This window comes from Armigeres subalbatus, chromosome 1, assembly GCF_024139115.2.
Source record: "Armigeres subalbatus isolate Guangzhou_Male chromosome 1, GZ_Asu_2, whole genome shotgun sequence".
Classification (NCBI taxonomy): Eukaryota; Metazoa; Arthropoda; class Insecta; order Diptera; family Culicidae; genus Armigeres; species Armigeres subalbatus.
Window position 1 is genome coordinate 246,951,020 of NC_085139.1, and position 27,184 is coordinate 246,978,203.

General features: G+C 45.4%; 1 protein-coding gene across 1 annotated transcript; it reads left to right on the top strand.

The window, feature by feature from the left end:
• Positions 1-13,324, top strand: LOC134212464 (protein peste-like). Its single transcript, XM_062690362.1, has 4 exons — positions 1-297; positions 11,801-11,966; positions 12,026-12,947; positions 13,007-13,324. Exons 1-4 carry the CDS (start codon positions 187-189, stop codon positions 13,317-13,319), a joined length of 1,512 nt encoding a protein of 503 aa, XP_062546346.1. The 5' UTR covers positions 1-186; the 3' UTR covers positions 13,320-13,324.
• Positions 13,325-27,184: the final 13,860 nt, after the last annotated feature.

Consider the following 27,184-nt stretch of genomic DNA (forward strand, 5'->3'; position numbering starts at 1 on the left):
AGTAAACAAATCAAACAGAATCGCGTGTTCGATCGCTAATTCAGGCAGCAGGCGGCCGACAGCATCAGCGAGCGGCGCTCGATCGAGTTCGAGGTGGCTCGTCGCTTATTCTCGCGTTGAGCTTGATCGCGGTCGGATCGCGTTTCGTGTGCGTGGCGCAGGCGCGAATCATTCGATTGGAACACGATGCGGGTGGACAAGTTTCTCTGCGTGGCCGCGGTCGGTGGAGTCCTGACGTTGGCAGGAGCCATTTTCGCACTGTTTTGGGGCGACATACTGGATGCGATCATTGTGAAGGTGTGTAGGACGAGGGAAAGGCGTCGAAGAGTATCCATCAAAGAAGACTTTAATAGCAGTGGAAGTGTCAGCAAGTGGATGGAACTTGGCTTGCTGCGATAATAAAAAGGAAATTAAGTGGTTTTTGATTGGCGCAGACGACGGGGTTGTTGTGTAACACATTGAAAGTGCATTCAGATCCGTGAGTCAGGAAAATCCCTTTAGGGACATAATAATTACACTGTCAGCATTTCAGTGGGAGCGGATAAATTTTACGACTGAGAGTTGCATTTTAAACAGAACGTGGCTTTGAATGTGAAGGCTAATTAATGCTCTAGGAAATGATAGGGGAAAAACGGCTTTGCCTTCAAACGCAGTTAAAAAGCAATCGATTGTGCAACGCGATTCATTTATGGGCGTAGGTACTTTGTTTGAAAAGGTGTTGCAACTTTCAACACAAGCATTAACGCTATCTATCTTCTAGTGCGATGGATTCAATTCCTTCCTATGCAGATCATGGCTAGGTTCGAATGACGATCTAATAAATTACCAAATTTTGCCGGACTTGAAGTTATTATGCTTGCGAAAATAAAATGGAAATCCATCCAACACAGCATCTGAATAGTGTAGCCAAACGATCCTTTACTATTGTTTATTTGTTTAAAGTATTGTGTTTACTATTTAAGCAGCCTAGAAAACGAGCTCTTGCTGCAGTAAATGTAAAAAGGAATGAAAGGAAGAAAATGAAACATTTTGAAATTTAAACAACAGTGATTAAATTTTCCTAAGATTAAAAAAAGTTTGATCAGTTAATTAAATCTGAGCTGAACATATTAAGCGTACGTTAACATGGCCCTACATGTGTTTTCACATCATTATCTACACACAGTAGTCGTTAATGCGTTAATAACTTTTTTAGATCAACAGTTTGATCAATTTTAATGGGGTGTTTGGAAGATCATACAGCATTTCCTGTAGTACTTTAAAATTATCTACAGTTTGGTTGGTAGACTGTTTCTAGTTCTATGTTATATAGTGAAATGTTATATAGTGATAGGGGAACTGCTCCTTGAACTCATACCATGTACCCAATACCAATCGAAAACAAGGAATTGGTGTGCGAATTGTTTTATTTCTCATTTTTGTGATTTTTCAACAAAACACGACACAAATTGAGCCTAAATTTCCTGTTTTGCGAATGTTATTGATAAAGGAGCATGTTATTAATAATGGAACAGATACCCTATATGTTATTCAGTGAGATGGAGATTGGAACAGTTCCCCTATTTTATTAATTTTCATTTTATTGAAAGGACAGATTCTCCCACTTGGCACTTGGGTCTTTGTCGTGCTTTGAAATCTACAATAAGAACCCCTACGCAAGTTCTTGTGTATTCCTGCCAGTCCAGATTCAGTGCCAGCACTTACCTCAGTTGCGCTTTGGATGTATGAACTGCAAAACCTCTTTTGGCGCCTAAAAAAAGGGAATTTAAAAGATTGCAAGCAAAGTTTAACATAAAACTTAATTTGAGACTAAACATGTATCTTTTAACAATTTAGACATTAAGGTCATCCAAATTCTTTATGGTATCATGGTCGTCCAATAGTTTGAGTTTTGAATCCTTAAGGTCTTCTTGGTGCGCTAAGAAGTCGTGAAATAGTACTGAAGGTTTAGCAACTGAACAACAAGTATTTTAAGTGGATTAACGACAGCTATAGGTCCATGTTGATGTATGAATACATAACGCCAATGGAGTTCAGATTTAACAACTTATCTGAAAGCATTTTCGGCGTATTCATAAGTGCTACAGATCCATGATGACGCATCATCATTTTCAAGTATTTAAAGTTTTTTTCGAGAACCTCCTAGAGCTTGGACCTATGTTTTGTGATATACAGGATAGAATTCGTTTATGTTATAAGTTCATGGCAATCCAAGAAATAACTGGCCTTCACCCGTAAGCAGAGATCCCAAGTAACATTTTAATTTTTATAACGCTCTTGAAGACCATAATTTACTGAGCGGGCTTGGTAGTCATATGGCTACTGCTTCTGCCTCATACGCAGGAGGTCGTGGAACTGGAAATGGACTTCCATACCGTTTCCATTTCTATTCCTATACCTTCAACTTGAATATTCTAGCAGTAAATCTGCTTGAATTGGGAATGAACATAAAAAAAGCTCGTTTCCTATATCCAATTAGAAATTCCATCAGTTGCTTTCTCCTATCTATCACATTGGCAGCACGTTAACCAAGACGGACCTCTGCCTCTCGAACCTAACCCAAAAATTCCAACAAATTCCGCATAAACTCGTGGCAAGTGCCGAGGTATATTCGGCTTGCAGTGGGCGAGTGATTGTATCATCATTTCCTCCCCCTTCCCTACATTGACTTGCATTCTGACGTGGCAGGCACCAGTATGACCTAGCAAATGAGATCACCAGTACTTATACATTGAAGATGTGTGCTAGTCCCAACCCAAGCAAACATCTGTTGGTTCCCTGTGCAAGAACAGCTGATCTGGTCATAATGTAGTAGCAACTACGAGCAGTCAATCAAGCTCAAGCTCTTGAAGACCATAATTTACTCTACAAGAGTCTTATAAAACCAACTTAAAACCAAAATGTTACTAGGGATTAGAATGTTTCAAAAGTGCTACATGCCCTGTGCGGTGCATCGAATAGAATGCGTCCATTGAAGTACGATCGATCATGTTGATGCTGGATACGCCAGCAAGTGTCGGACAACGCGAGGTGAAAACAAAATTTCTGCATCGAAGTGCAGAAAATAAATTTGAGCGAATTCGTTCGTGTTTCTAAAAAGCTGTTGTTCTTGCGCCAAGCGGTGCTACACCACCGGGAAAAATTCTGCGACATGGTTCTCAGGTAATGAGAAAAAGTTTTCCGAACAGGCATCTGAGGGAAAACATACCAGGCTAACGAGAAAGACTTTTCAGACCTTTAGAAAGCAACAGTTGGTTTCCAGCTTCTGGGAGAAGCTTTCCAGCTTCTGGGAGAAGCTCCCAAGCTTCTGGGAGAAGCTCCCAAGCTTCTGGGAGAAGCTCCCAAGCTTCTGGGAGAAGCTCCCAAGCTTCTGGGAGAAGCTCCCAAGCTTCTGGGAGAAGCTCCCAAGCTTCTGGGAGAAGCTCCCAAGCTTCTGGGAGAAGCTTCCCAGCTTCTGGGGCTCCCAAGCTTCTGGAAGAAGCTCCCAAGCTTCTGGAAGAAGCTCCCAAGCTTCTGGGAGAAGCTCCCAAGCTTCTGGGAGAAGCTCCCAAGCTTCTGGGAGAAGCTCCCAAGCTTCTGGGAGAAGCTCCCAAGCTTCTGGGAGAAGCTCCCAAGCTTCTGGGAGAAGCTCCCAAGCTTCTGGGAGAAGCTCCCAAGCTTCCTGGGAGCTCCCAAGCTTCTGGGAGAAGCTCCCAAGCTTCTGGGAGAAGCTCCCAAGCTTCTGGGAGAAGCTCCCAAGCTTCTGGGAGAAGCTCCCAAGCTTCTGGGAGCTCCCAAGCTTCTGGGGCTCCCAAGCTTCTGGGAGAAGTTCCCAAGCTTCTGGGAGAAGCTCCCAAGCTTCTGGGAGAAGCTCCCAAGCTTCTGGGAGAAGCTCCCAAGCTTCTGGGAGAAGCTCCCAAGCTTCTGGAGAGCTCCCAAGCTTCTGGGAGAGCTCCCAAGCTTCTGGAGAAGCTCCCAAGCTTCTGGGAGAGCTCCCAGCTCTGGGAGAAGCTCCCAAGCTTCTGGGAGAAGCTCCCAAGCTTCTGGGAGGCTCCCAAGCTTCTGGGAGGCTCCCAAGCTTCTGGGAGAAGCTCCCAAGCTTCTGGGAGAAGCTCCCAAGCTTCTGGGGCTCCCAAGCTTCTGGGAGAAGCTCCCAAGCTTCTGGGAGAAGCTCCCAAGCTTCTGGAAGAAGCTCCCAAGCTTCTGGGAGAAGCTCCCAAGCTTCTGGGAAGCTCCCAAGCTTCTGGGAGAAGTCCCAAGCTTCTGGGCTCCCAAGCTTCTGGGAGAAGCTCCCAAGCTTCTGGGAGAAGCTCCCAAGCTTCTGGGAGAAGCTCCCAAGCTTCTGGGAGAAGCTCCCAAGCTTCTGGGAGAAGCTCCCAAGCTTCTGGGAGAAGCTCCCAAGCTTCTGGGAGAAGCTCCCAAGATTCTGGGAGGAAGCTTTCCAGCTTCTGGGAGAAGCTTTCCAGCTTCTGGGAGGAAGCTTTCCAGCTTCTGGGAGGAAGCTTTCCAGCTTCTGGGAGGAAGCTTCTGGGAGGAAGCTTCTGGGAGGAAGCTTTCCAGCTTCTGGGAGGAAGCTTTCCAGCTTCTGGGAGGAAGCTTTCCAGCTTCTGGGAGGAAGCTTTCCAGCTTCTGGGAGGAAGCTTTCCAGCTTCTGGGAGGAAGCTTTCCAGCTTCTGGGAGGAAGCTTTCCAGCTTCTGGGAGAAGCTTTCCAGCTTCTGGGAGGAAGCTTTCCAGCTTCTGGGAAGAAGCTTTCCAGCTTCTGGGAGAAGCTTTCCAGCTTCTGGAGAGAAGCTTTCCAGCTTCTGGAGAGAAGCTTTCCAGCTTCTGGGAAGAAGCTTTCCAGCTTCTGGGAAGAAGCTTTCCAGCTTCTGGGAAGAAGCTTTCCAGCTTCTGGGAAGAAGCTTTCCAGCTTCTGGGAAGAAGCTTTCCAGCTTCTGGGAAGAAGCTTTCCAGCTTCTGGGAAGAAGCTTTCCAGCTTCTGGGAAGAAGCTTTCCAGCTTCTGGGAAGAAGCTTTCCAGCTTCTGGGAAGAAGCTTTCCAGCTTCTGGGAAGAAGCTTTCCAGCTTCTGGGAAGAAGCTTTCCAGCTTCTGGGAAGAAGCTTTCCAGCTTCTGGGAAGAAGCTTTCCAGCTTCTGGGAAGAAGCTTTCCAGCTTCTGGGAAGAAGCTTTCCAGCTTCTGGGAAGAAGCTTTCCAGCTTCTGGGAAGAAGCTTTCCAGCTTCTGGGAAGAAGCTTTCCAGCTTCTGGGAAGAAGCTTTCCAGCTTCTGGGAAGAAGCTTTCCAGCTTCTGGGAAGAAGCTTTCCAGCTTCTGGGAAGAAGCTTTCCAGCTTCTGGGAAGAAGCTTTCCAGCTTCTGGGAAGAAGCTTTCCAGCTTCTGGGAAGAAGCTTTCCAGCTTCTGGGAAGAAGCTTTCCAGCTTCTGGGAAGAAGCTTTCCAGCTTCTGGGAAGAAGCTTTCCAGCTTCTGGGAAGAAGCTCTCCAGCTTCTGGGAAGAAGCTCTCCAGCTTCTGGGAAGAAGTTTTCCAGCGTCTGGAAAAAAGCTTTCCAGCGTCTGGAAAAAAGCTTTCCAGCGTCCGGAAAGAAACTTCCCAGCGTCTGGGAAGAAGCTTTCCAGCTTCTGGCAAGAAGCTTTCCAGCTTCTGGTAAGAAGCCCAGCTTCTGGGAAGAAGCTTCCAGCTTCTGGGAAGAAGCCCAGCTTCTGGGAAGAAGCTTCCAGCTTCTGGGAAGAAGCACCAGCTTCTGGGAAGAAGCTTCCAGCTTCTGGGAAGAAGCTTCCAGCTTCTGGGAAGAAGCCCAGCTTCTGGGAAGAAGCTTCCAGCTTCTGGGAAGAAGCTTCCAGCTTCTGGGAAGAAGCTTCCAGCTTCTGGGAAGAAGCACCAGCTTCTGGGAAGAAGCTTCCAGCTTCTGGGAAGAAGCTTCCAGCTTCTGGGAAGAAGCTTCCAGCTTCTGGGAAGAAGCTTCCAGCTTCTGGGAAGAAGCTTCCAGCTTCTGGGAAGAAGCCCAGCTTCTGGGAAGAAGCCCAGCTTCTGGGAAGAAGCTTCCAGCTTCTGGGAAGAAGCTTTCCAGCTTCTGGGAAGAAGCTTCCAGCTTCTGGGAAGAAGCCCAGCTTCTGGGAAGAAGCTTCCAGCTTCTGGGAAGAAGCTTCCAGCTTCTGGGAAGAAGCTTTCCAGCTTCTGGGAAGAAGCCTAGCTTCTGGGAAGAAGCTTCCAGCTTCTGGGAAGAAGCCCAGCTTCTGGGAAGAAGCTTCCAGCTCTGGGAAGAAGCTTCCAGCTTCTGGGAAGAAGCCCAGCTTCTGGGAAGAAGCTTCCAGCTTCTGGGAAGAAGCCTAGCTTCTGGGAAGAAGCTTCCAGCTTCTGGGAAGAAGCTTCCAGCTTCTGGGAAGAAGCCCAGCTTCTGGGAAGAAGCTTCCAGCTTCTGGGAAGAAGCCTAGCTTCTGGGAAGAAGCTTCCAGCTTCTGGGAAGAAGCTCAGCTTCTGGGAAGAAGCTTCCAGCTTCTGGGAAGAAGCTTCCAGCTTCTGGGAAGAAGCCCAGCTTCTGGGAAGAAGCCCAGCTTCTGGGAAGAAGCTTCCAGCTTCTGGGAAGAAGCTTCCCGCTTCTGGGAAGAAGCTTCCAGCTTCTGGGAAGAAGCTTCCAGCTTCTGGGAAGAAGCTTCCAGCTTCTGGGAAGAAGCTTTCCAGCTTCTGGGAAGAAGCTTTCCAGCTTCTGGGAAGAAGCTTCCAGCTTCTGGGAAGAAGCTTCCAGCTTCTGGGAAGAAGCCCAGCTTCTGGGAAGAAGCTTCCAGCTTCTGGGAAGAAGCTTTCCAGCTTCTGGGAAGAAGCTTTCCAGCTTCTCGGAAGAAGCTTTCCAGCTTCTCGGAAGAAGCTTTCCAGCTTCTCGGAAGAAGCTTTCCAGCTTCTCGGAAGAAGCTTTCCAGCTTCTCGGAAGAAGCTTTCCAGCTTCTCGGAAGAAGCTTTCCAGCTTCTCGGAAGAAGCTTTCCAGCTTCTCGGAAGAAGCTTTCCAGCTTCTGGGAAGAAGCTTTCCAGCTTCTGGGAAGAAGCTTTCCAGCTTCTGGGAAAAAGCTTTCCAGCTTCTGGGAAGAAGCTTTCCAGCTTCTGGGAGAAGCTTTCCAGCTTCTGGGAGAAGCTTTCCAGCTTCTGGGAGAAGCTTCCAAACTTCTCAGAGGAAGCTTCCAAGCTTCTCGGAGGAAGCTTCCAAGCTTCTCGGAGGAAGCTTCCAAGCTTCTCGGAGGAAGCTTCCAAGCTTCTCGGAGGAAGCTTCCAAGCTTCTCGGAGGAAGCTTCCAAGCTTCTCGGAGGAAGCTTCCAAGCTTCTCGGAGGAAGCTTCCAAGCTTCTCGGAGGAAGCTTCCAAGCTTCTCGGAGGAAGCTTCCAAGCCTCTGGGAGATGCTTCTAGAGCTTTTTGGAAAAGGTTTTCCAGCTTCTGGAAAGAAGCTTTTCATGCTTATAAAGACATTCTTTTGAAGCTTCTGAATTTAAGCTTTTTAAAGCATCGAGCAAAAATTTGTCCCCCTAGCAACACACATGTATCACATAGGTTACTGCAACTCGTAAGTGACCAGATTTGGTCACAATAAAGTTGCTGCAACTATCTTTGTCTAATTTGTGTTGCTCGGGCCCATCTGCTTGAAATAAGTTTATCAGTAAGTAGAAGTAATCAGAAGTAAAGTAAGTAAGTAATCAGAAGTAAATTTCCAAACTTATGGGAAAAATCTTCACACAAATTTCGGGTCGAAGCTTTCAAATTAACTGTTAAAAAGTTTTTCTGACTTTTGGGGAAAAGTTCTCCAAATTTCGGAGAAGAAGGTTTGTTAACTTCGTGGAAAATGTTTTCTAAGCTTATTGAAAAAAGCTTCTCAAGCTTCTAGGAAGAAGTTTTCCAGACTTCTGGATAAAAGCTTTCCGACATTCTGGAAAGAAGTCTTCCAAGCTTCTGGGAAGAAACTTCCCAAGGTCTGAGAAGGTTTTCAAATTTCTGGGAAGGTACATTCCAATTTCCTGGGAATAAGCTTTGCAAGCTTCTGGAAAGATGTTCTCCAAGCAACTGGAAAGAATTATTTTAAGCGTATGAGATGAAACTTTCCAAGCTTCTGGGAAGATTTTTTTCTGTCTTTTAAGATGAAGCTTTTCAAGATTCATGGCATACTTTTTCCAATATTTTAGGAAATAGTCTACCCATACTTATTTGAAGAAGCTTTCTTCGATTCTAGGAAGAAGCTTCGGACTTCCAAGCTCCCCAAAACTAGCTTCTCGCCGCTTTTAGGAAGAAGCTTCCCAACTTTTCTAGGAAAAAGACTCACAAGACTTTTGAAAAGCAGCACTCGAACGCTTCAGGAGGAAAGAAGAAGTCCACGTTTTAGAGACGAACCTTCTCATGCTTCTGGGAAAAAGATTTCTAAGCTTCTGGGAGGAAGCTTTTCAATCTATTGGGCGAAGTCTTTCCTGACTACAGGAAACAAACTTCTCAGAAGAACAATGAAAACTTTCAGAAAAAACCTTCCAAAACTTTTGCGAATAAGCTTTCGAAGCCTTTAGGAAAAAACTTTCAAAGCTTTTAGAAGGGCTCGTTCGGAGGTTTTGGTCAAAGGTCAAAGCTTAAGGAGGAAGTTTTCAACGCATTTGGACCGAAGCCTTCCAAGCTACAGGGGGAAGCTTTATAAGCTTCTGGGAAAAAGTTTTAAAAACTTTCAAAGCTTTTGGGAAGAAGCTTTCAAAACTTTTGGAAAGAATTGAGGGCTGAGTGAAAGAAATTTTTGGAACTTCTGTAAACAAAAATCAAAGCTTCTTCATATAAGCTTTTAAATCGAAGCCGAGAAGAAGTTGTCCCAATTTCTGGAAAAAAACTGATTGACCCACCTAGCGGTGATGGTGCCTTATATAAAAAAGTATTTTAGTCATAACTTGGAAGCCAACAGTCCAATCATGCCAATTTTCTATAGGAATGAAACAATGAAACAGGATTCCCCGTCAAATGCAACTTGTTGCGAGCAAATTGTTTAAGGGTAAGGGCTCGAAAAGTGGACGAGGAAGAGTCGGTACACTTAGTGTACGAGAAAGGCAAAAGGCATCTGAGAAAAAGCTTTCATGCCTTCGGGACGAAACTTTAGAAATCTTTGGGAAGAAGTTTTCCAAGTCCTAGAGAAGAAATAGTACTCTCTGCTGACGCGAGTTTTTTTGACTTTTGAGACGAATGTTTTAAAGCTTCTGGGTAGAGCCTTTTCTAGCATCCGAAAAAAATTTCTCTTAGAAATTACATAGAAGAAAGAAATTGTCAAGTTTATGGGAAGTTGCTTCTCAATTTTCTTTGAGAAGCTTTTTGACCATCTGAAAAAAAAACTCCCGAATTGGGGGAAAAGGCTTCTCGAGCTTCTGGCAAGCCGTTCTCAAGCGATATCAGACCATTAGGCCGAAAGCCACTAGTCTGATAGCTATTGGGACAAAAAACATTAGAGCAAATGGTCGTTTGCCCGAATACTCATTGAGTCGAATGGTCTTTAGACCAAAATTATCATTTAGCCGAATAAGAAGAGAGAAATGTCTCCTTCTTTTGTTCATCGTCATTATTCCTTCGCGTTGCTTTCTTCTTTCTTTTTCCTTCTCTCTTCTTCCATTCATTTTTTCCTTATTCCATCGTTCTTTTTCCTTCTTGTTTTTTCCGCTCCCATAAATGATCCCTGTTGTAGGTTAAACAGAGGTGCCCACTAGGGCGCCAATGTTCCAAAACGACATTGCTAACAAGTTTCATTATCCCAAAATATGACCCATGCAAAATTTGAGCTCAATCGGACATGATTTTTCATCAAAGTTTTGAAATTTTTACCCATGAAAATTTTCACAAGGAAAAGTTGAAAATCGAGTTTTTGTTCTAGGTGGCAAATGACTTAAAAATGCATGAAACGTCAAAATCTGATGTTATTTAAAAAATAATTTTTGAAAAAAAAAACATTTTTTCTCTTAGAACATTTTTGGGATTTAGATTTTTTCTTTCAGGTGATGAACATTTTTTTCATCGAATTTTAACAACGGGCGGTACGGAAACGTTTTCGTAGCCAAAAATATCCCCCTAAGCAAAAGTTGAGCCTAATCGGACATGATTTAGGGGTGCTCGAAATTAATCAAAACTTTTTTTTTCTCACAAAGGAGAAATTTTTTTTTGTTTTTCTATGCCAAATGACTCAAAATGCATGAAACTTTGATAATTAATTTTTTGGGAAAACGACTGTTTTGGGACTTAAAAAAAATTTATGGCGAAAACAATTTTTCATCGAATTTAATAACCGGACGTTTCTCAAGCCCTAAATCATGCCGCTATGCAAAATTTGAGCTCCATCGGACATAATTTAAAGGTGCTCCAAATCTTGCTATCATAACTTTGAATGTCTTGTAACTTGATCTTTACACGTTGTGTTTTGAATTCATGCGGTACTGCGTAAAAATAAACCTTTGTGTAATGAACATTGTCTAGCAATCTGATAATTTTCTCCGTAAATCTGATCTCAAAGGTTACAAAAAAATCAAAACTTTGATAGCATAGCAAGATTTTGAGCACCCCTAAATCATGCCCGATGGAGCTCAAATTTTACATAGGGACATGATTTAGGGCTTGGGAAATGTTTGCGTAACGTCCGGTTTTTAAATTCGCTGAAAAATTGTTTTCGCCATAAGATTTTTTTCATAGTCCCAAAACAGTTGAATTTTAACAAAATAATAATCCTCAAAGTTTCATGTTGGCATCAAAAAACAAAAACAAAATTTCCTCCTTGTGAGAAAAAAAAGTTTTTTTGATTAATTTTGAGCACCCCTAAATCATGTCTCATTAGGCTCAAATTTTGCATAGGGGGATATTTTCCAAAATCCCAAAAGTCCCAAAAATGTTCTAAGATAAAAAACCGATTTTTTTTTAATAACATCCAGGTCTCGACGTTACATGCATTTCTAAGTAATTTGGCATCAAAAACAAAAATTCGATTTTCGACTTTTCCTTGGGGGACCTTGATGGAATTTTCATGGGCAGAATTTTAAAAACTTTGATGAATTGTAGGCACCCCTAAATCATGTCCGATTTTGCTCAAATTTTGCATATGGGGAATCTTACAAGACTATACGTCTTCTCTGCAAAAGCAACGACTTTAAGGGGAAGATGCATAGAAAGGCGATTTTCAGGAAACTACCATAATAATTGATAAACGATCTGGAACGTTTTTGAGAAGGAACAAAGGGAACCTGAACTACTGATGTGTATCCTGAAACTCCTATATGACTTTTAAAGCTTTGGTAATTTGCACACAAAATTTGTATTTTTATGGAAAGATGGATTTTATTATTCATACATTGAATATTGCGAAGCCGGTTGTGCAGCTGGGTTCATGCAGGTTCGATTAATTTTTAACGCAAACAATTGACCGCAAACTAATTACTGGCGATCTTCTCGTTACACAAATGATAAATCTACCTAAATCTAATTACATCTATTAGCAAAGCTAATTTATCATTCTCGATCGGAAGAGTAGCAATCAAGATGCCATCACTCGTGAACCTTGTTCAACGGTTCCTCACTTGCTATACCTGTCTAGCCGACAATCGTGAGCTGCTCTCCACAAGCCAGCGGTAAACAACGCCGGCAAGCGAACTGCATGATTCACTAATCGTGTAGAAAGGTGGTAACCTCTCTATGACTTTGTCTGTGCCGACAACGCAGCACGTGATACTTCGAATGCAAATCACGCTCGGGAAGGGAATTTCCGCACACAGTCCTGTACGCCGTTGAACTTAGGTCAACGATGCAAATGACAATACAACTCAACTCAAGTGGTTCTCATTTGCAGGAAAAAGTCCTCACGCCTACCTCGAGAACATTCAAACTGTGGCGAAGGCCTACGGTACCGATCAAGTGGACCTTCACCCTCTTCAACTGGACCAACGCCGAAGCGTACCTGGCGAATGAAGCCACCAAACCGGCTTTCTCCGAGGTTGGACCTTTTTTGTATTCAGGTAACCGTCATTTTAAAATTCCGTACACGTGATGTTCTAATTGCTTTCAATTGTTGCAGAAATCCTGGAGAAGATCGACGCACGCTTCAACACGAAAAACTCCACCATCAGCTTTCGCCGGCGCAGCTACTTCACCCCGGACGTGCTTCTGGACGGGAACCTCCTCGAGCAGAGTGTCACAAACATCAATGTGGTGGCGCTGACCGCTGCCAATCGTGGCAACTCGGGCGGCTACGGACCGGCCAGGGGCATTTCCTTTGCCCTGTACAACTTGGAGCAGAACGTTCTGGTGACCCAGCGGGCTAGCGAGCTGCTGTTCGATGGCTATCCGGAGCCCATGATCCAGGAGATGCTGCACGTGCTGGAGGCCACTCCGCAGTATGGACAAGAAGTGGACGATCGGTTCAGCTGGTTTCGGGCTATGAACGGATCGAAAAAGTTTCACGGGTTCTTCAACATGGACTCCGGTAAGGAGGATGCCAGTCGGTACGGGTTGATCCGTCAGTGGAACTACAGAGATCGGGCGACAATTGGGCACGAGAGTTGTGCAACGTACGAAGGATTCGCCGGGGAGCTGTTTCCGACGAAAATCCGCAGCGATCAGGTGTTGAGGGTTTTTCTGATGGAGCTTTGTCGCGCGGTGGTTTTTGAGTTCGATCGAGAAGAGGAGATCCTCGGGGTTGTGGGCTACCGGTTTGTGGCCAATGAGCGAACTGTGGATGATGTGTGCAACAAAGATAAGCAGTTGCTTCCGCGAGGTGCGATCAATATAACGGATTGTAGGGATGGTGCCCCGTTCTATGCGTCGTTTCCACATTTCTATGCGGCGGATGGATTCTACGGCAGTGGAATCGAGGGAATGAATCCGGACGGCGCACGACATCAGTCGTTCATAACAATTGAGCCGAAAAGCGGGACCGTACTGAGGTCTTCCATACGATTGCAGATAAACGCCTTGCTCCAGCGGTATGGCGGAATCGCGTGAGTAAGGTTGTTATAGTTCAAGATCAGTAAGATGAGTAACATTTATCAAATTTCAGGCTATACCAAGACGCACCGCGGTCGTACGTACCGCTACTGTGGTACTCGAAGAGCTTCGATCTTCCCCAGGAGGAAATCGTCAAGCTTAGAAGCCTGCTGGATGTTTCCCAGCTGGGCTACCTGGGAGGGTTTGTCGTTGCAGTGCTGGGGCTGGTGATGGCAATGCTAGCGATAGGGCTGAAGTGCGTCATTCGGGCGACGCAGCGGAAGAGCAAAGCTAATAGTGCTCCCGTTGTCAACGGGGATGCCCGAGGAGAGTATGAGTGCGTCCAGAATGAGCAGAACAAAGAGATGGATCGAATAAAGTTATAATGAGTAAAGAGCAGTTAGAAACCAAATGACCATGAGAATTGAAGATTCCATTGCGTTTTTAATCTCGCAGTACATTTCATTTATTTAGTCTTCATCTAAACAGATAACACTGAATCAACAATTTGACGTCGGATACGCCCCACGCTCGCCAAGTCGTTTTGCACCTGGTCTGCCCATCTTGCTCGCTGCGCTCCACACCGTCTTGTACCTGCCGGATCGGAAGCGAACACCATCTTTGCAGGGTTGCTGTCCGACATTCTTGCAACATGTCCTGCCCATCGTACCCTTCCGGCTTTAGCTACCTTCTGGATACTGGGTTCGCCGTAGAGTTGGGCGAGCTCATGGTTCATTCTTCGCCGCCACACACCGTCTTCTTGGGGGCAGCAGGGACAGTAGGGACAGCATGGACCATGTCCAAGGGCTTGACGACCCCTCCCCAGCTGTCTGCGAGTCAGGGAGAACTGCCTAGGGCGTGGTGGGATTTAGCAGTGGGCTCTGCTAAAATCCCTCCCAAAAAACCACAAGTGCCCGTAAGCAGACTCTATCAAAGCGACTGTGTGCCGCTTCAAAAGCACAAGCCCAGGGAGTGCCATTGGCACATCAGGATTGATCCCAGTAAGATCCTGATTATGGTATACTGGTTGCATGTTATTGGTCTTGTTTTTGGATATTGAGATATTGTGAACGCAAGGGCTGGTAGTCTGGTTATTCTATTCTCTTAGTAAGGCCGGGTGACACCGACCTGAAACGGCGAATGGGCTAATGGCCAGGCTGTCTTCCGTCCCCTAAAACCGTGGCAGGCCTTGTGGCACGCGGTACAATCCTGTGGCTCAGCTGGTAGCTGAGTGGGAGTAGGCTCAGATGCTCCTTCCTTGGTGTTGAACTTAATCTGTAGATTAAAAAAACACAGAAATAAAGATTAAAAAAAAAAAAAAAAAAAAAAAAAAGATGCTCCTTCCTGACTAGCGCTGATCTGGCTCTGAACACGAAAGTGTCAACCCTCGCATGGCCTCCCTGCATGCCGCAAGGTATGTATAGATAACCATGGGATCGCGAAGGCGACTACACCAACAGGATTCGACAGCAGCCGCAAGGGGGACCCAACAAACATGAGTTTCCCATTAAAAATTTCAAAAACGACGAAGGAAGGAGGTGAGGCGAATGGCGACAAGGAGAACCCTTTAGCCAGGCGCAGTGGCCTTGATCGGTCACCCCAAAGATCGCCGGGGAGGCGATGGCGGAGCACGTGGTGGGTCGGAAGAGGTGCCGGTGGATGTTAAGATGGACGGCCCCACTCTGACCAAAGTCATTAACTCGGTGATGACTAACCACGGTGAGGATGGAGTCCAGACGATGGAGGTGATTACGGACGTTTCGGACGTAATCATGTCCTTCCTGGACAACCGAGTGAATTATAGTAAGGACTTAAAACAGGCCGTACTAACCCTCTGCGCTCTAGTCGTGGAGGCGAAGTCGGAGTGGAAGTCCTTGCTGGAAGCCAGTAAGGAGGCGGAGCACAAGATCCGTCTTCTTACTGAAGAAAAGGAATTGGCGGTTAGCCAAGCCAAGAAGGCCTCGAAGGAGGCCGAATCGAAGATTCGGCTCCTTGCAGAAGGGAAGCAGCTGGCGGAGAGCCAGACTGCAGAACTTAAACGGCGTATGGCTAACAGCGGAGCAACTCCTAAGCTTAGTAGGGTCACGCAGGAGGCGGACCTGAAAGTAGCTAATAAAGCCTCGGCACGGACCGCAGAAAAGGTCCGAGTGGAGACCGAGAGGAAAATGGTACCTCCACCTAGGAAGATACCAGAGGACCGCCGGGAGGAAGATCTACCATGGACAAAGGTAGTGAATCCTAAAAAGGAGAAAAGAAGCCGCCAGCAGGTCGCAAGGAGTGCGACCAAGGGAAAGGATCCAGCCACCGCCAAGAAGGGTAGAGCCCGTGAGGAAAAGGGTGCGCCTTCTAGTGGGAGTGGCAAGCGGAAGGATAGAGGTGAAACGATCATTGTCAAGGCTGACGATAAAGCTACGCCGAAGTCCTAAAGACTATGAGAGGCACTGAGAAGCTCTCTAGTCTAGGAGGGATGTCAACTGCATCCGAAGAACGCGCAAAGGCGAGATGATTCTCGTCTTGAAGCGGGATGCTACTCGGAAGAGTTCCGAGTATAAAAGTTGACGTAAGAGGTCCTGGGTGACAGGGTCCAGGTTAGAGCCCTGTGCCCAGTCCTGAACATCCAGTGCAAGGGCATGGATGAAATAACCGAAGCCGGAGACCTGGTAGACGCACTGAAGGATCAGTGTAATGTTGAGATCCAGGAATCCGCGATTCGGTTACGCAAAAATTTGCGGGAATGCAGGTTGCCTCATTCCAAGTACCTATGGCTGAGGCCAAGAAGGTGCTGGATAAGGTAAAACTGAAGGTGGGTTGGTCGGTGTGCTCGCTGAGCACAAGCCAACCCAATCAGGCCTGCTACAGGTGCCTTGGCCACGGTCATAAGTCCTATGACTGTAAGGGACCTGACCGTAGTAAGCTGTGCCGTAGGTGCGGAGCCGAACCCACCAGGCTCGCACCTGCCAGGCTACACCGAGATGCCTGATCTGTCCTACGGGGGCAGACAACAGGCATCTCACCGGTGCGCAGAGCCTGTCCGGCCTCTAGAAGGGTCCAGACATGCAAGTAACACAGCTAAACTTGAACCACTGCGAGGCGGCCCAGCTGCTGCTACAACAGTCGGTTATCGAGTGTAAAGCTGATGTTGCCTTGCTGTCTGACCCATACCGCATCCCTGCTGGAAACGGCAGCTGGATTGCGGACAAGTCCGGTATGGTGGGAATCTGGACTTGTGGGCGCTACCCCATCCAGAAGATAATATCTTCGCCTAACGATGAGGGTTTCGTCATAGCAAAGGTAAACAGTGTTTACTTTTGTAGCTGCTACTGTCCTCCTAGATGGAGTATAGAGCAGTACACTAGGGTAGTTGATACTCTTGCGGCGAAGCTAACTGGCCTTAAACCAGTAGTTGTAGCAGGTGACTTCAATGCGTGGGCAGTGGACTGGGGTTCCCGGTTTACTAACGCTAGAGGTCATATCCTGTTAGAGTCACTAGCGGTATTGAACGTAGTTCTGCTGAACGAAGGTCAAGTGCCAACGTTCAGAGGACCGAGCGGTAATTCATGTATCGATGTCACCTTCTGCAGCGCAGGATGGACTGAAGAACCGAGATGGATGGTCCACGAGGGTCATACTTCTAGCGACCATCAGGAAGTACGTTTTATGGTCGAGTATACCCGGAGAACTACGACGAGAAGAGGTGGTGCAACGGATCCCGGATGGCGCACGTCACAGTTCAATCAAGAGCTGTTGGTGGAGGCGCTGCGCTGGGAGAGTAGGACTACAGGACTAAGCGGTAACGACCTGACGGAAGTACTTACACGTGCTTGCGACGTGGCGATGCCAAGGAAGACCCAGCCCCCAGGAAATCGACAACCAGTGTACTGGTGGTCTGACACGATTGCAGATCTTCGTAGAACCTGTCTTAAAGCTAAAAGAAGGTTGCGACGTGCTAGAACAGACGCTGAGCGACTCGATAGACGAGGGGTATTCCGGACAGCGAGCAGAGCTCTGAACTACGAGATTAAATGTAGCAAGCGAGCCTGCTTCGAACAGCTGTGCAGGATGGCGAATGACACCCCGTGGGGCGATGCATACAGGATAGTGATGTCTAGGACCAATAGCACACCTCCTGAAAGATCCCCAGAGCTGTTAGCCAGTATAGTAGAGGGACTGTTTCCGACACATGAACCATCGGACTGGCCCGCTACACCGTACGAGTCAGTCGACGTGGTACCGCTAGTGACTAACGAAGAGCTTATCGTAGCCGCAAGAAAACTTAAGCTCAATAAGGCGCCAGGCCCGGATGGTATTCCAAACCTGGCCCTTAAACACGCCATTCTTGCCAATCCAGATATGTTCAGGAGCTGCCTCCAGAGATGCATGGACGAAGGAAACTTCCCAGATCGATGGAAACGGCAGAAATTGGTGCTATTACCGAAGCCTGGCAAACAGCCGGGGGATCCTTCGGCATACAGACCAATTTGCCTACTCGACACAGCTGGAAAGCTGCTAGAGAGGGTCATTCTGAATAGATTGTCGGCTTATACAGAGTGTGCTGGTGGCTTATCTAGCAACCAGTATGGCTTCCGTAAGGGCCGTTCTACCATCGAAGCAATTCGAGCGGTAACGGATACGGCCAAGATAGCGAGAGGTTTAAACAGAAGAGGTATTAGGTACTGCGCGTTGATTACACTTGATGTAAAAAACGCGTTTAACAATGCTAGCTGGGCAGCAATTGCTGACTCCCTGCACCGATTGAGAGTTCCGGATTACCTGTGCAGGATACTGAAAAGCTATTTTCAGAATAGGGTGCTGTTATACGACACTGATGCCGGTCGAAAGTCGATCGTAGTGTCAGCGGGTGTTCCACAGGGATCGATCCTCGGACCGGTTCTGTGGAATATTATGTACGATGGAGTATTACGCCTGAGTCTTCCGGCCGGAGTGAAGATAGAAGGCTTCGCGGATGACGTAATGCTAGAAGTAGCAGGTGACACTCTCGACGAAGTTAGATTGAAGGCTTCATACGCGATTGGCAGAGTGGAGGAATGGCTCAACTCGAGACGGTTGTCCCTTGCACATCACAAGACGGAAGTCGTGGTAGTGCATAACCGCCATGGGCTGCAACAGGCGAGGATAAGAGTAGGGACCTGCACAGTTAACTCCGTGAGGTCTCTCAAGCATCTGGGCGTGATGATCGATGATAAGCTCAATTTTACGAGCCACGTCGATTATGCATGTCAGCGGGCTTCATTGGCGATAAAATCTTTATCACGAATGATGTCCAACAGATCGGCGGTGCATAGTCAAGTGCGTAGGCTGATAGCTGGCGTAGCATTGTCTATCATCCGTTATGGCGTGCCGGCATGGGCCGTAGCACTAAAAGCCGAGTACAATGTAAAGAAATTGATCAGAGTACACCGGCTGATGTGCTTACGTGTCGCGAGCGCATATCGCACCATATCATATGAGGCGGTGTGCGTTATAGCTGGAATGATGCCGATCGACACACTCCTAGAGGAGGATGTGGAGTGCTACAACGAAAGGGACTCGGTGCAAGTGCGACGTGTCAAGAGAGCAGCTTCGTTGCTCAAATGGCAAAGAGCATGGGACACCGCAGTCAAAGGTCGTTGGACCCACAGACTGATTCCAGATGTGTCCAACTGGGTTGATAGGAAGCATGGTCAAGTCAACTTCCACCTAACACAGGTGTTGTCTGAACATGGCTGCTTTAAGAAATTCCTACACAGGTTTGGCTTCGCAGATTCTGCGGAGTGTCCTGAATGTGTAGGTGAGGTAGAATCGGCAGAGCATGTGATGTTCGCATGCCCGCGATTCGAGGTAGAACGCAATACCATGCTGCTTATTAGTGGTATGGATACAACCCCGGACAACCTCGTCGAGAGGATGTGCCGGGAAGAAGCTATATGGAATGCGGTGAACACAGCATCTCAACAGATCATGTCGAAACTGCAGCGGTGGTGGCGTCTTGAACAAAACCAACGAGTGCAGTAAGGGCACCTGTGATGCAGTGAACACCTTGCTCACCCCGACAACCAACATGTCGCGGGTGGGCTGCGGGGACCTCAGTATGTAGATATAGAGGTCATTGCGGTTCACGCGCGGTGGTTGTTGTCGGGGTGCTCGTCTCCAACGTGAGATTATGATACGGACCGTTAGGTTACTATCATAGCTTGCGATCGACGGGTGGTGAGGTAGCCACCCTTGAAGTCGATGTTGTGTGTATTGACGTCAAGTGCGTTAGCATAGGCGTGAGCGTTCTCAATAGTCCCCCCCTGATGTATTGCTCAATTGCGGGCCGGGGGTACGGACTGGCGAAAGGGTTTTGGTTTTAGTGGGTCGGGTAAGAGTTACATGACATACCCATCCCCACACTACCTGAGTACCTCCTCAGGTGTCTGGTTGCAGATTTCCGTTTACCCTTGCTCAAGAAAAAAAAAAAAAAAAAAAAAAAAACACACCGTCTTCTTGCACACCGCCAAAGATGGTCCTAAGCACCCGTCTCTCGAATACTCCGAGTGCTTGCAAGTCCTCCTCGAGCATTGTCCATGTTTCATGTCCGTAGAGGACAACCGGTCTTATTAGCGTCTTGTACATGACACATTTCGTGCGGTGGCGAATCTTTTTTGACTTCCACAGATGATGCGCCTTCGTATTTCACGACTGATATTGTTATCAGCCGTTAGCAAGGATCCGAGGTAGACGAATTCCTCGACCACCTCGAAGGTATCCCCGTCTATCGTAACACTGCTTTCCAGGAGGGCCCTGTCGCGCTCGGTCTTATCCCGTCCTTATCCCGGCACATTTCGGCTCGCGGCACGAAGCCTTTGCGGGATGCGGTGAGCTTCTGGTAGAACTTGCGTGTTTCTTGAGAACGGCACAGCTGTTCCATCTCCTCGCACTCCGCTTCTTCCAGGCGGCGTTTCTTCTCCTGAAAAAGGCGGGTCTGCTGTCTCCGCTTCCGTCTATAACGTTCCACATTCTGCCGGGTACCTTGCTACAGCGCGACCGCCCGCGCTGTGTCCTTCTCCTCCAGAATCTGTCTGCACTCTTCGTCGAACCAATCGTTCCGTCGACTTCGATCCATATACCCGACGTTGTTCTCCGCTGCGTCGTTAATGGCTGCTTTGACTGTATTCCAGCAGTCCTCAAGAGGGGCCCGATCGTGCTCACCCTCTTCCGGCAACGCTGCCTCGAGATGCTGCGCGTATGCAGTGGCGACATCAGGTTGCTTCAGTCGCTCTAGGTCGTACCGCGGCGGTCGTCGGTACCGAACATTGTTGATGACGGATAGTTTTGGGCGCAGTTCCACCATCACCAGATAGTGGTCAGAGTCAATGTTAGCGCCACGATATTTCCGGACGTCGATAATGTCGGAGAAGTGCCGTCCATCAATCAGAACGTGGTCGATTTGTGATTCTGTCTGCAGTGGTGATCTCCAGGTGTACCGATACGGGAGGCTGTGTTGAAAGTAGTTCGTCAGCCAGTGAGCGCTGAACTTTCCAATATAATATATGTACACGCTAAATACATTGTATTCAAATGGGGCATGATGATTATTAGACGTATAATGAAGATCATGTTTGTACGCGTAATAATGTATATTAATCAAATCTAATAAATAAAACAAATAGTTTTTTTACGTGTACACACAGTCATACCCCAAAATATGTCACAATAAGTCGACAGTATGACAAATGGCACAGTGCTTCAGCATGAGTGCCTACTTTCGCTGCAGCAGCAGTGGCTACAGAGCTCAGAGCATCAGCTTTTGATTGAGTTGCGTTGTCGCCAGCAAACAGTTTTTTTTTTTCAGACAGCAGGTTTTCTTCTCACAGCGTGATAAATATCCTTTTATAAATCCAAAAATCTATTTCAAAATGCCACCGAAACGGAAGGTTCCTGATGCATCAACATCAAAACAAGGCAAAAGTGAATGAGAAAATCCTCTGTGGTATATTTGGTTTCAATAAACTTAGTTTATTTGATATCCGCAGGATATCAAAATGGCGACACAACATCTCAACGCAGCCGATCTACGCAAATTGGTAAGGACACCACTAACCACTCCTTTTAATTGTTTTCAAGATATAGATTTCTGGTGTTTGAATGAGAGTAATTACCAGCAATTTGTGCGGGATTTTGACGTAAAATTACGTCCTTCGGTAAGATAGGGAAGTCATTCCAAAGTATCGAATTTAAGACAGTCAAGAAAAGAGGTCAGGAAGTAAAAGTCAATAATTCAGCCGTTTTTCAACGGATCTTAGAAGATCTTAGTACGAATCGATCAGTAAACCCTCTAAGATTCCATACAACTATTGTAACGGAATGATTCAATGCATTTAATTATTGAAAAATTCAATTTGAAATTCCACTTTAACTGTAAATTGCCTACATTTCGGCTAATGGCCATCCGGCATAGAATGTTGATGATCAAATTTCGCATCCAGTATCGCACTATACGTAATTCTACGTTCAAATTACAGTCGTATCTTTGATACAGCCCTCAACTTTTTTTCACTCTGCTATTTATATACTAGGGTGCCAATGAAAATGACATTTTCGAATTTCTAAAAACGATCTTGCTCACAAGTTTCTTTACCCCAAAATATGACCCCAAAATTTGAGTAAACGTTTTCGTAGCCAACAATATTTATCCCCCTTAGCAAAATTTGAGCTAAATCGGACATGATTTAGTGGTGCTCAAAATTATTCCAATTTTTTTTTTCTCACGTATGGTAATTTTTTTTTTACTCAAGATGCATGAAACTTTGAGCTTTAATTTTTGACGTAGGACTTACGTCTCTCTTTACTATACCGGGTGTAATTTCAAAATATTCAAATCGACCGCGTTACGCTGTGTTGAAAGATTTTAAACGTTAAGGACAAGCGAAGCAACCGCATCATCGATTAAACAGCACTCACACCTTTTAGCAGGGAATGAAGTCATCGAAGCCACCATCATCAACCGAAACCTAGCCAGTACAGCAGCAGTCCACCCTACAAACCCGACAAAGCAGCAATGCTGAGCAGATACCGGCAGCAGCAGCAGAGTCGAGCCGAGACCGGCCGGCATCGGTGATGAGCCGAGACAGGCTGAAGAAAAGCCACATGATGCAGCATGTTTGTCCAAAAAACAAACGGTTCTTCAGAGAGCCAATGATAGAGATCAATATCAAAGCTTTCAATTCCCTTCGGGATAGAAATTCCAGGGTTGTTACGGAGGTCCTGAAATATTTTCCGCGCCAAATCCGCGCCGACTAAAATCAAATCCACGCCATTTCCGCGCGACATGAAAATCCATTCTGCGCCAAATCCGCGCGACCCAAAACTAAATTCTAAGCAAATACACGTTAAATATCAATGCAATATTGGCATTGATAAAAAAAAATATGTAGAAAAACAAGTAGAAAAACATTGTTTGATACTGACCGCACACAAAGCGAACGTGATCGAATGATCGTCCCATGTTATGAATTCTAAATCTTATCACCCGAAATCCCATGTCCGGGTGTTTTCTTCCTTCTACTACTAACAATGTAGTCTCAGAAAAGAACACCCTACTTCCCACCTGAACTGCAATTCTAAGCTCGCTTGCCCGGCTTATTGGCCTGTATCAAGCGAAAAGTCCCGTTAAGAAATAGACGCCAGCAGCGAGCAACAAGCGTAAAAAAAAGAAGCCCTTCTCGAACGCGTTGAGGCTGGTTTACAGTTCGGAAGACGTGTCCCGGGATTTGGTCTCCCATGTAATTTAAATGGGAGCGGGATTTGCGTTTCCCGTGACAGGAGCAGAAGTCTACACGGAAAAATATTTTCCTGAAGTGTAAACCCAATCGCGGGAAAAGTGTACGGTTAAAAATCCCATGTGTAGAGATGCAAATCCCGCGGGAAACAATTCCGTTTGAATTGATTCCGCACGGGAAATGTATAATCTATGACGGAAATTTATTATGGGAAGAATTTAGTGAAGTGGATAGTGAAAATTGAAAAATGTGAGTGTGAAGAGAAAACTATTTAACGAATGCAATGAGCAATGAGTAGTGAGAATAAGAAGTGAGAAGTGTAAACTTAGAAGTGAGAGTTGAGTAGTGAGAAATGAGTAGTGTAATGAGTAGTGAGAATGAGGCGCTAGAAGTGAAGAGTATGAAGTGAGTTATGAAGAGTGAGAAAAGAAAAGTGAAAAGTGACTAATGAGAAGTAAGAAGTGAAGAATGATAAGTGAAAAAATGAGTTGTGAGAAGTGGGAGAAGAGTAAAGTGAGAAATGAGTACTAAGAAGTGAGAAGTGCAAAGTGAGCAAAGATAATTGAGAAAAAGTGCATAGTGTGACTCGCTCTAACTCATTCTCACTCACTCGCTCTTAGTCATTCTCACTCACTCGCTCTAACTCATTCTCACTTACTCGCTCTAACTCATTCTCATTCACTCGCTCTAACTCATTCTCACTCACTCGCTCTAACCCATTCTCACTCACTCGCTCTAACTCATTCTCACTCACTCGCTCTAACTCATTCTCACTCACTCGCCCTAACTCATTCTCACTCACTCGCTCTAACTCATTCTCACTCACTCGCTCTAACTCATTCTCACTCACTCGCTCTAACTCATTCTCACTTACTCGCTCTAACTCATTCTCACTCACTCGCTCTAACTCATTCTCACTCACTCGCTCTAACTCATTCTCACTCACTCGCTCTAACTCATTCTCACTCACTCGCTCTAACTCATTCTCACTCACTCGCTCTAACTCATTCTCACTCACTCGCTCTATATCATTCTCACTCACTCGCTCTAACTCATTTTCACTCACTCGCTCTAACTCATTCTCACTCACTCGTTCTAACTCATTCTGACTCACTCGCTCTAACTCATTCTCACTCACTCGCTCTAACTCATTCTCACTCACTCTAACTCGTTCTCACCACTCGCTCTAACTCGCTCTGACTTATTCTCACTCACTCGCTCTAACTCATTCTCACTCACCTTCTCTCACTCATTCACTCTCTCATTCACTCACCAAATCTCACTCATATACACACATTCTCACTCACTCGCTCAATCTCACTCACTCACTCACATTCACTAACTCTGGCTCACTCACTTATTCACTCTCACTCAATCACTCACTAACTCTTTCTCACTCACTCACTTACTCTCGTTCACGTACTTTCACACACTCATTCTCACTCACTCACTCAACCTCACACACTCATTCTCACTTACTCACGAATTCTCACTCACTCGCTTTCACTCAATCACTCGTTCACTCACTCACTCACTCTCACTTACTCATTTTCACTCACTCGCTCACTCATTTCCTCTTTCTCTCCCACTCAATCGCTCTCTCTCACTCATTCTCTCCCTTTCTCTCGCTATATCTCCCTCTATATCTTTCCAACTCTTATACATATAAAGAAATCCGAACCTAAACCCAGCACTGTAAACTGAAGCACGGGCGTGAATACGCAGATTTTCAAAACCCGAAGCAAAATCCTGAAGTGTAAACCCAATCACAGAAAATGTTTTGACAGTGAAGACCTATCGGCGAAAAATTTTCCCCGACAAAACCCGGAGTAAAATCCCGTAACAAATCCCGCGGACACGCTTTCCAAACTGTAAACCAGCCTTAATGACGCTTTGGCTGACAAAGAAGCGGGATACAAGATACTAGCTGATTGGTCCACCAATTGGGAAGCAGAGAAGATTCAAAATTAAGTAGTATAAAAGAAAAGTGCATTCGCTCGCAGAGCATTCAGTCTTTTTTATACCATCACTAGAAATTCGCGGTTATTTGAAAAGATCGTTTTCTTACTTTTTGCACTTAGCCGAAGCAAACAGCCTCTTTCAAGGCTCTAAGAGTTAAAAATAATGTTCTCCTTCAGTCGCTATCGCACGGATTAGAAGGCCCTTCAGTGGAAGGGCTGAGATACAGTCTACATCCCCTGCTGAGCCAACTTGTGGTTTATTTCAGGCAGTCCTTCAGTGGGAAGGTTGCCACTGTCGAGGCTAATATTTCGTGACCGGACAGATACCTCCTGAATTTTTTTTTGATGATTGTTGTTCGATGTAGATTTGATTTCTGTGTCGGTTTGATGAGAAGATTTTGCCAAGGAATGGTATGCAACGCCGATTATTTATCCAAAATAGTTGATGTAAGAAATTTGGACATATTATGTATCTTAAAGGCATGGTCAAGTCAAGTCCTACGTCCACTTAGCGGTTATGTCACAGACATTACCCACTGTTCGTTTTTTTTAAATCGATTGTTTTGGGACTTTGAAAAAAAATCTTATGGCGAAAACAATTGTTCGAACGCGAATTTTCCGGTAATCGAAGGACTTTCTTCGCTGCCTTAGCAGCCACCGAAAAGCACTAATCCAGTAACAAAACACACACGGGAGTACTGATCAGGGGCTTGGGTCGCCACAAGCCCTTTGTGTCCAGGAAAACGCACTGGTTCTTCAAAAGTAGGCCCCAAGAAGCTCGTCCACCTTTTCACTAAGGTCCGACATATGCACTTGTTATAAAATACCACCAAAATTTCCACCGCGAAGAGAAATTAATTTCCCTTGACCGTGATGTGCGATAGAGGGAATAATGACACTGAGATCGACCGTACGTCCGTTTGAATCAGGGGGAGAAGGTGGAGCACTGAATCCCTACCCCAACATGTGCGACATCTGGATTTGGTTCTAAAGTGTAAACAACAGTGTTAATTCTCTACCATTTTTGACGTAGGACTTACGTCTTTCTTTACTATACTGGGTGTCATTTAGATCTTTGGAAATCGAGAGCGTTACGCTGGAAGGGAAGATTTTGAACGCTACTAACGCCTTTATCTCTCGATGGATTTTTAAAAATAATATATCAATCGACTCGGACACTCTCCACCATTTTGCCTATTTTATTGAAACTTAAGATTATTAACGATAAGCTATTGAAAATTTCAATTCTTGCCAAAGCTAGTAAAAACTTCATTTGTAACCAATCCCGTGCATTCCTAACACGGACATCAGAATGCGGTATGTCACGGGCCTTCGAGTCTACCGGAAGATTTTCTTTGTGTATAAAAGAAGCAGTGCCTGCCGTGTGCGAGTCATTACAATTTGTGACAGCAGCGCGTACTGACGTGCTTTTTGCTCGCGCATTTTTTTTCGTTCGTTCGCTGTTTACCTACACAGCGACAGCATTCAGCAAGGGGTGGATCGCTAAGCACAATTTAATTTGTGTTCATCACACTTCTTGTGATTCTTGGTGCCACAGTGTGCCATAAATTATGCCTCACCTTAAGTATGGCACATTGTCATATTGACAGTCAGAAATATCTGGCAACACTAGCGACTGTAAACATCAAGAGGATGAAACGTCTGTCATCTGCGATCAACCCGTGAGCAACTTGACAGCTCCAGTACATTGTCAGTGTACCCCGAAAAATTGGTTCAGGTGGTTCTGTCAAACTCGATTATTTCGTGAGCATTTCCTGAATATGGCGTAAAAAATTAAAAATAAACCCCAAATTTTAATTATATTTTTTTTTATTCATTTATCACACAATTACATTACTCATTAGTTAGTTTGATAAAGGCTCGTATATACACAAGCTCTACGGAGCTGGGTGATGAGTTATATAGATATCATCACAACCTGGTTTGGCGCTGGAATAATGGAAACAATTAAAGGAGTACTTAGACTGTGAACCATTTCACCGATTCGTTTAACTTTTAGTTACAATTTGACAGTTCGGTGGTTACTGTGTTGTTGTTGAGAAAGTTGTTGTTGCGATAGTTGTTGTTCGTTTGATTTCAGATGGGTGTGATAAAAGCAAACAGCAATATTTTTTTTCTTTATTTTTGTGAACTTCGAAATGAATTCAGTTCTTCACTTTAAATAGCAAATATTGACACTAGTAGAAATGGTTATATTTGTCTCATTTAAGTCATTATATTTTTATCGAAATAGGACAACGTGTAACAACAGTTAGCCCATATATTTTCTGTCAAACTTGCCCTTTCCGTTGCTGTTCCGCTAACATTGTATTTGGGGCTTTTTTCGGCGCGGAAAAGAATCAGTTTTATGAGTTTTATGACGGATAAATTTTTTATGCCTTCGAAATGTTAGACATATTGTTCAAGCCAATATTTCAGGTTAAAATCAATGCCTAAGTTCATCAAAATACTTCGATGATTATTAATGGTTCCTGTGCTAAAATGTGTTAAGCTAACTTGTTAAGAAAA